The sequence below is a fragment of the Xiphophorus couchianus genome, chromosome 10, assembly GCF_001444195.1.
Source record: "Xiphophorus couchianus chromosome 10, X_couchianus-1.0, whole genome shotgun sequence".
NCBI classification, from domain to species: Eukaryota; Metazoa; Chordata; class Actinopteri; order Cyprinodontiformes; family Poeciliidae; genus Xiphophorus; species Xiphophorus couchianus.
Window position 1 is genome coordinate 7,670,478 of NC_040237.1, and position 9,408 is coordinate 7,679,885.

General features: G+C 38.3%; 1 protein-coding gene across 2 annotated transcripts; it reads right to left on the reverse strand.

The window, feature by feature from the left end:
* Positions 1-1,036: 1,036 nt before the first annotated feature.
* arf2b (ARF GTPase 2b) lies at positions 1,037-7,803 on the reverse strand. 2 transcript variants are annotated; one of them, XM_028029703.1, is made up of 5 exons: positions 7,653-7,803; positions 5,252-5,409; positions 4,692-4,802; positions 3,254-3,378; positions 1,037-2,888 (listed from the first exon to the last, which is right to left on the reverse strand). In XM_028029703.1, the coding sequence occupies exons 2-5, from the start codon at positions 5,397-5,399 to the stop codon at positions 2,727-2,729; spliced, it is 546 nt and encodes a 181-aa protein (XP_027885504.1). In that variant the 5' UTR covers positions 5,400-5,409; positions 7,653-7,803; the 3' UTR covers positions 1,037-2,726. The 2 variants fall into 2 exon arrangements, with proteins under 2 accessions (XP_027885504.1, XP_027885505.1); XM_028029704.1 differs by lacking the exon at positions 7,653-7,803 and adding an exon at positions 7,397-7,539.
* Positions 7,804-9,408: the final 1,605 nt, after the last annotated feature.

Here is a 9,408-nt window from a genome sequence, read left to right on the forward strand (position 1 = left end):
TCCTCTTATATTTTATTACTGTCATGTTGTGGGGTTTATTATAATTTCTAAAAATAAACGCTATGCTCACTGTCACATCAGATTCAATATTCGATTCAAAAATACTTCATTAATCCCAAAGGGAAATTAAATGTTGCTGTAACTCATTAAAATTCTTCAGAATTATTGAAGATCATGATTCCTGTTAGCAGGAAAGAATATCAGAATTTTGATCAAGTTCAGAAAACTTATATTTCTATGAAGATGATCCTTTCTCTCCCCCTAGATGTTGGAGCAAAACAGAAACAATTGAGTGGCTTGTTTCTTCAGTAAAGTAATTTTTGTACATTTTAACCAGTGGTCCTGTTTCAGTTACATATTCACAGACTGCTATAGGAGAACAAAGGACTTTTCAGTCATACATTGTTCTCTTATTTGGTTTTATCTGGTTTGTTGAAAATTAGCTATAAATAATATTGCTGAGATTTTAATCTGAAAAACAAAGTTAATTGGGAACTACTATTGAAATCAAAATTTAAATGGTCAACAACACAGGTGTTATTTGTGATTATTTCAGCAAGCAGTAAAATCAGTGTTTTACTTTGGAAAAGCTTTGGAAAAAGTGAATCATTTTAAATCCAAGAGCAAGAAACAAGTCAGTAATTCACAAATGCATGGACAAACTTTTCAGGCTGGTGTGGCATCTGCCTTTACAATTGTTTAAATTCTTGTTGAAAGATTTATACATTGCTCAAAAATCTGTAGAAAAAAAAAGTAAAAGTTTCAAAGTAAAACTGTCAAAAATATGTAGAAACTGGATTAGCTCATAGACTGAGATGCAATTTTTTTAAGTCTGATTAATAGATGAGATTTAAGAGGCTTAGCCAACAAAAATCAGGTACTTGTCAGAAAATGTGTTGTAAAATTGAGAATGAAGCTAACCTTCAAGCATATATAAACCAAAGCTAGACAGGGGGCTGTGGTGGGGTGGATAGCAAATATATTTACCACTGTCGGTTTTTGTTTTTCAATAATAAAAACCAGAGTTTTCTTTGAGTTTGGATCAAATCATGTTTATTAATGTGTTCAGGAAATCCCCACAGAAACAATTTACAGGGGAACTTACAGATTTACAATCATTCTTGACAGAAGTGCCAGTTTTAACCCCCATGGTTCAACACTGAGGACGCCTGCTGAGTCTCAGCACCAGGTAACTGCACACCGATTCCCCTCAACAGGTCTGCCACCGAGTCCTTCCAGCTCGCTGCCAACAAAGAAGGAAGAGGAGGAGGACTGGTGTTGTACTCCTCAATCTTTAAGTATGCAGAAACACAAATGAGGAGTATTAGCCTGTAAACACCCAGACATTCCAGCCATTTTTCCTTTCTTCTTGTCTAGACCGTTCACAGTTAAAGAGCCTTCATTTTTGGTGCCAATCCTTCATCCTGACTTCGAAAGCTAAAACAGCTGGATGCTTTCAGGTTTCAAAGAAAAACTGTCAACCGTTGGTGAAGAAAAGGAAAAGAAAAATCAGGTCAGGCCCTCAGAGATGCTCTTACTATGTCCATGTTCAGGATTTGTCATACTGCTCAAATGCATTTGGTTCAGCAGTCATTGTACAATATAAATGCTAAAACTAATGAGAAAAAAAACAAACATGTAACATCTCTTAAAGGAATAATGTGAAGCTCCTGTTCTCAGGCTTAAGTACGAGTGTGAGAACGCCATCAGAATGATTCATCAGACTCAAAGATCCAAATTACTCCGGGGAATTAAAGGGAGGGCTTACCGAGGGAGCAGAAAAGACGAGGGCTGCATACGTAAACTGACAGAATTTGACTTTTATTTGAAGATTGTTGGCTTGCCTTGTGCTTCGGGGAGAAAGTTAGTGTCCACTGGAGAGCCATCAATAGGAATAATCTGCTATATTTCCAATATAATAATAATAAAACAAACAGCATGATTTTCAAATGACACTAGAATGACCGAGGATGAACTGCTTTTTTTTCCCTATTTTTTTTCCCATGTGTTTTCAAACTGTGTTTTTTTTCTTTTGATTTTGCTTTGACCTGATACAGGTTAAGATGCAATTTATTGAATCTCTTACTGGTGGGTTTCAAAATCAAGGAGGTTAAAATTAACATTTAGCATTCGATCTACACTGAGTGAGCGTTTCTACTTATCACAGATCAGACTAAAGTGAGGAGAGCCTACACCCTTGCTCTTTCTTTGCCGTATGAAAACCATGCTTCCTCTGCAGAGTTAGGGTGGGAAGAAGGGGGCCGTGCAAGACTGAGAGTGGGGGTAGGCCAAGCGGGGAGGAGGCTGACGTCGGTGGATGGAGAAGGGTTTTGAAAACCGGACTGCTGATTCCACAGGAGGTGTGTAAAAGGCACGCCAGGGTTACTCCCAATCCCAGCCGACACACACACAGAGACGCCTTCATGCCCACACACACACTCGCTGAACACACACTCATTCACCCATGTACACACACACCACCCGCAAACACACACACACAAGCAGCACAGGCTCGAGCCCCGAGAGCACAGACGGAAGAGGAGAAAGCAGGAAGGAAGTTCTCGAAAGAAAGAGCCGGGTCGGTCCGGGGAACGGGGGTAGAGATGGAGCAGAGGGGCCGGGGTCCGGTGCTGCAGCGGTGTCGAAACAGAAAACAAAATAATAAAAATAAACCACAAACAAAGAAAAAAAAAAAGAAAAACAAAACAAAAAACTGGTGGAATGGATCATTTCTGGTTCTTCAGCTGGTTGGAGAGCCAGTCCAGGCCCTCGTAGAGACCGTCTCCGCTGGTGGCGCAGGTGGCCTGGATGTACCAGCTGCGCTGACGGAGAGCATGTAGGCCCAGCTTGTCTGTGATCTCTGCAGCGTTCATAGCGTTGGGGAGATCCTGGAGGAAGGAATGCAGATAGTGATCTATATGTGCTCCTACTGCTGGAAAACTTTGTACATTTGAACCAATATCTATGTTTATTCTGATGAATTAATAACTAAAATGTAGCTTCTTTTAAATAATTTTATGACTACTCTAACCATCTGGGGTCTAAAAGTTTTCTAACTCAGATAACGCAACCTGTATTTAAAGAGAATCTGGGATCAAACAACTTCATAATGCTTCTTTTCCAAACGTTGGTGGCTTCAAATTGTGCGGCTGAGCAGAAAATACACTTATTTTCCAAGAAAGTGTGGAATCAACTCATCTGGTTGTCAAAGGAACATGAAAGCGCATCAGGGAACCAAAAATGTGACTCTTACCTGTTTATTTGCAAAAACAAGCAGCACAGCATCTCTCAGTTCGTCCTCAGCCAGCATTCTGGACAGCTCCTCCCTCGCCTCGTTCACCCTCTCCCTGTCGTTGCTGTCCACCACGAAAATAAGCCCTGCAGAAACAAGCAACGTCTATCTGAGCAGATATCAACCTTCATGAAACTTTGCCAACACATTCTGGCTGCACCATATCAAAACAGTCATTTGCAATATAAATATCACATTCACTGATGTTATGATGACAAAATGTTTCTGATATATTGTGGGGAACCTCAACACATCTCTTTCGCATTTTCTCATTTATGACCTGATTGCACAGCCAATTCAAAGAGTTTGTTACATTAATAATTAACTTTAGTTTGGTTATAACTGCCTGGGATTTAATAACCAAAAATCATTTCAAGATAACACTGAGGAACTTGAAATGCAAACATACCTACTATGCTGCCAAGTAAAGCAATACTTGGGAGACATATAAAGCAAATAAAAACTCAAACCGATGATAAAATATTTAGATGAATCTTGAGAGCTCTCAGATCAGTAAATGACAAACATAACAGCAGCTGCATAACACTCGATTGTGCTTTTCAAAGTAGAAAAACCAAGTAAAATATATTTCACTAAAAGGTTCAAACTATAATCATTTAAGTGTAGGAAAGCCTGAGCTGACCAATACAACACCTTGTATAAACATAGATACTTTCTAGAGTGACAAGAAAAGCAAAATGTCTAACAACTGTGGTAATTATATACAATTTGTTATTAATACAGTTATCCAACCCACTGCTTCACTTTTAACAGATAGAGGATAATGTTATGTCTGCAATCTGAGACAGTCATTTGATATACGGAGAGTCCAGTTAAAGAGACAGAGCATTCCAGCCTCAGGACATACAGGCAGAACAGGAGACGGTAATCCAGGTAACTGCCAACATTGTGCTTGCCCACTTTTAAATCTATAAATTGGAACAATTTAATCACTCTGAGTTTCATGGAATAAGAGCTTTGCAACTACTGCCCAACAAATTAGCTAAACCTTAAGATAGAGCAAAAATACTTTTAAACAAATATTTCAAGCAGTCCATTGACCAGAGAGAACTAAAGTGCTCCAACTCTCTTCATGACTTTAACTTTCTGGTACATAAAAAAAATCTTCTTCAAGATACCAAACCTACAGTAGTAGTTTGTTGTTTTTTTCTAGGAACACAACTAGACAGCAATCACGCTCTACAGTCCATAGCATTTTCTGATGAATCAGATTTCAGGAAAGGGAGGAGTCAAACAATACATCCTTTCAGAATGGAACAATGGAGCATGAGTCACTGATTCACTTGCTTTAAAATGATCTTCTATACACCAACAAGGCCACCTATAGGCAGTAGTGAACACGGTCCTTGCTGCGGGTTGAGATGAAGTCACCCCTCACCTTGAGTGTTCTGGAAGTAGTGGCGCCACAGCGGCCTGATTTTGTCCTGACCGCCCACATCCCACACCGTGAAGCTGATGTTCTTGTATTCTACCGTTTCAACATTAAAACCTGCAGGAGGAAGAAAAAGCACTGATGAGTCACTGGTTGAAGGGTCTTTGAAAAAAGTCAAAGAAAAGGTTCTGAAAGTTGAGAATAAACTTGTTCCACATAAGCCTCGAAATTCCACTTGCATGCAATTTAACATTTCTGGATGTGTTCAGTTACATCTTCATTCAGTAAATTACACAAATACTACCAGAGTCAGTAACAGTCTGACACAAGTCAAGGACTAAACAATTTTATCTAAAACCAGTGACCTTAAGTGCCAAGACACTTGTATGTGATTTCAAACAAGATCTTCCATTATATTCAGATCTTACTGCTGGTACAAATACTGTTTAAACATGCAAGACCTTTATTTTGTTAACTTAAAATTGTATCATGATCCATAATCTAGGCATCACAAAAAAAACATTTTGTCATCTGTACAGCCAGATAAAGAGATAACAAATCCATACCAATAGTGGGAATGGTGGTGACTATCTCTCCGAGCTTCAGTTTATATAGGATTGTTGTTTTTCCAGCAGCATCGAGGCCAACCATTAAAATTCTCATCTCCTTTTTGCCGAACAGGCCCTTGAATAAGCTTGCAAATACATTCCCCATGTTGGCAAAGCTGAAAAGGAGGAGAGGAAAACCGTTAGGGGGAAACATCTTTAAGCACTCAGTTTTTGTGTACAGGTAAGAGCAGGAATTAAGTAAAATGTAAAGGGTGCTTTCTGTTCCACAAGAGGAACTTATGGAAAAATAAGAGGAATGACTTAAAGTACTTCTGCTAGGTCAGAAAAGACCAGCATGGGGAACCACATTTCTGCTTTCACCAAAATCTGTTTTCACAAATATACACAGCCACAAAATTTTGAGTTGATAACAGAAAAAACACTTTGATTAACTGGGCACATGTAATAAGATTTTTTAGACAACATAAGAACAAGAAATTAACAATTCTTTGATTTTTTTAAAAATATCTTTTTAATCAAAAACATTTCACTGCCAGGAATACTAAATCTGTACACAATGGATAAGTAGAATACCTGTGCTTAAGAATAGATAATGGAAGGAGGTACAGACAGAAGCCTAACCTATTGTAACTTTTAAAAAATGTTACTGCAAATTTACTGATAATCACAGGTTCTACAGTCAAGCATCTAAAATAATCTCCCAGTTATGTCTGCATTTGGAAGACTCCCTCAAACCAAAGTCAGAAGAGTCAGCTGAAACACTGCAGCACCAAGAAAAACAAAACAAAAGACAGAATTCAATACAAAACGTTAAAATTTAGAGCTGATAATCAAATGGCTTCTAGAAATCAAGAGAAATCAGCATAATGTATGTAGTTTTGCAAAAAGGGCACCTCAAGACGTAATACCAAAAAAAAAAAACTGTCAACCTTTTACAGCCAGAAACTCATTAAAAACTGATGAAATTAGGCAAAATAAGTCTTCATAAATGTTCTGCAGAACCAAGAAGCTTGGTGTGCTGAAACACGTTAATCTATAAAAATGTATTAGAACCAGACATAACCTATTCTCACACCACATTTTGATGCATTAGCACATTAAGGATGTTAGGATGAGGTTTAGGAAACAAAGTTGTATCAGACTGTAGTACCCTGAACATCACTGATGAGCAGGTAACTTAAGCTACAATAAAAGAAAAGTGGTGAACATTTCATTTTTCTGTCCTTGATTCAGCTTCATTTTATAAGGAAAGATCTGATCTTTTCTAAGGCATATTGCAATGATGAACCTCTCAATTTCAGCCAAACAAACCCCTTAAGTTTCCTTACAAACTTTTAAACTCTTCCATATACTTGAAGCTTATGTTTTTAGGGACACGTAAAACAAGAAACTATTGATCCGACATCTCTGCACACTTATTAGTCATTAATGTCCTTAGTGACTAATTTCATTTAGTTTTTACGAACATACCTGATCCTCAAGTGACGAACTGTGTTGTAAAATAAAGTGGAATTTTAATGAAAGAAAAGTCAACATAAGATTTGAAATTGCAAAAGTTTAGAAAAAAGTTTTTTTTTCTGATTATCTTTGGCCAATTTGTCGGCTTTTCTTCAAATCCACAGCTAATCAACAATTCTACAATATTTCCTCACTCAATTGTTAAAGTCAGTTTATTCTGTCAATTATTTTGCCGCTTTTTAAAAATCATCTGAAGGTATATACAAATGCTTGTACCGCACTTAAAACAACAAAACGGGATCTGAGAAAAACTAAAACGGATTTTATAGGCCCTACACTGATCCAGCTTTCGTTCACCCGGATAAGCTTAAGAGCTAACGAGCTACTTGATAAGAAAGGCCTGTTCCAACGGCTAAACCTGGTATTAGTAACACGCATAATGTTAAAATTTTTAGTTTTAGTTATTCGTCTATAGCTCGACCTCAAACTAAACAAACGTTTACGAGTGGCAGGATGGACCAGAATAAAAACAGTTAAATCTAAAATAAACGGCGTGTCGCTTTAGCCACGTTAGCTTCACCAAGGGCGGATGCTTTGGCTAGCCGCTAACTGGATTCGTTGACAATTTAAAACGTAGCGCACTTTGACCCACGACAACACCCAACGGAGGCTTACAACACTCACATATTTTTAACAAGTGTAGTTACAACCAAAGCCCAGTTCGGTAAAAGGAACCCGCAGTGGCTGCTTTCAGCTCGGCCGTGACAGGAACTGCTGTAGCGCGCTAGCTGCCGTTAGCGAACTGCCGCGTCACTGCTCAGAGAACACCGTGACGTCACTCCAAACGCCGCTCAAATCGATCCGTTCGGAAATTAAGACTTTTAACACACACACTGCAACATTAAAGTGCAAAAATAAACGTCTCTTAGTCAGTTATTACCTTTACAGAGACGACAACCCGATCTTTGCGTTATCTTTCACTGTCACCCCAAAATGGCGTCTTGCGCAACCAGGGAGACACCGGCGTACTTCCCACTTTGAAGCCACGGCCAATCGCAGCGCAAATAGTGTAACTGATAACCCTCCTTGGTTGTACAACGGTCCAATCAGGGCGGCGGCACATCCTTGTGCGCACAGTGTACAAAATGTCGAGGAAGTGATCCCTATATGGCAAGCTAATGTACCATACAATACTTGAACGCACACACGCATACTTTATATTTTCTTTGTCCAAATGCTTCCTAAATCCAAGATATAATTCATATAAAATCAGCATTTTATAAAATAGGGGTTAGTTTTAGGAATGAGTTTTATAACAATAAAATCATGATTATGATTTCAGTGCATAAGAAATATCATTTTTTAAGAAAACAAAATGTGCTTTTCGGGTCAAAGAATATTTTTGAACTGCTTTAAATCTGTTATGTGTAGCTGACATATTCACTTTACATTTAAAATAAACTAATCCTTAAAGTGCACTCAATCCAGCTGGTTCTGAATAAGCATCTTGCTAAAGTCTGGTTGACTTCTTGCTGAAAGCCCCAGAACACAATGTCAGAACGTTTACTGGGTATAGGTTTTATTTTAGATTTCTTAAAAAGAATTATATTAGACATCTTTCACAAGAAAATATTAAAGGGGTAAAATTGTCAGTAATAAGCCTTCTTATTCTAAATTAGAAGTGTGTTCTAGTGGGTATCTGAAGCCTACGATGCATGTGTAGGAAAAGAAATGTCCTTCCTGACCTGGAAGAAATTAATCAGAAAAAGTTACCATACAAGTCTAGCCTGGTCTTTAAGTACTAAATACAACAAAATAAAAACAAACTCTAGTGACCTAATTGTTTTTTTTTTTTTAAATATACCTTATTTATTTACAATTAGAATGTAATGCGTGTCTCTAACAATTATTCTCTCCAGCAGTGGATTGATTATATGTTACAACAACCTACCATACTTGGCCTAACGAGTCATTCCAGTTTTAGGATAGACACTCCTAAAGTTGATGATCTAATACAATGGTCCCCAACCTTTTTATTACCACGGACCGGTTAAGACTTGGCAATTTTGCTGCGGCCCGGGGGAGCGGGGCGGGGGGCCAGGAACCGTCAGATAATGCTTCTGCATGTTGATTCCCGCTGAAGCCATTTTTTTTTTTTTTTTTGCCCGGATTTTCCCTTTACGGCAATCTTACAACGTCATGCAGTGTGTGGTGTGTTACTTGGTGGTATGTTGAATATGCCCGACCTAAAATCGGGCTTATTCAACATTGTCTTGGCCCGATTTTAGCAGCCTGTGGGGTTTTCTCTGACTGGGAGCGAGAACGCAGCCTGTTGAATGTGACACGTAGCCAATCAGGAAGCGCGGTGACGTAAGAACGGAGAGGAATCCCAAACAGTTGACATGGCGCAACTGAGTCCGATGTGCATCGGAGGTGATATGTGGAAATGTTTATTACTATATGTAATTTATATATATATTTTTTTATTATATGTGGTTATGTTTATTCAGTTAAAAATGTCAACTACGAAAAAACATAACTCGCCTCCAAATCATAGTGCAGCAAATAGAGCGGCTGCTCCCGCCGTCTTTTATCAAACGCATTTTCTTTTTGTTTCGTCTTTTATCGCTTAAAATTAGTCCACAAACTATCACTGCTGCTTCTACATCGTCATCCGTGTTTGATCATTCTAAATT

Coding starts and splice junctions, on each gene's coding strand:
- arf2b (XM_028029703.1), bottom strand. CDS start 5,399: ATGGGGAATGTATTTGCAAGCTTATTCAAGGGCCTGTTCGGCAAAAAG. Junction 3,379..4,691: donor CTACTTCCAGAACACTCAAG/GTGAGGGGTGAC, acceptor TTGTTTCTGCAG/GGCTTATTTTCGTGGTGGAC. Junction 2,889..3,253: donor TTGTTTTTGCAAATAAACAG/GTAAGAGTCACA, acceptor TCCTTCCTCCAG/GATCTCCCCAACGCTATGAA.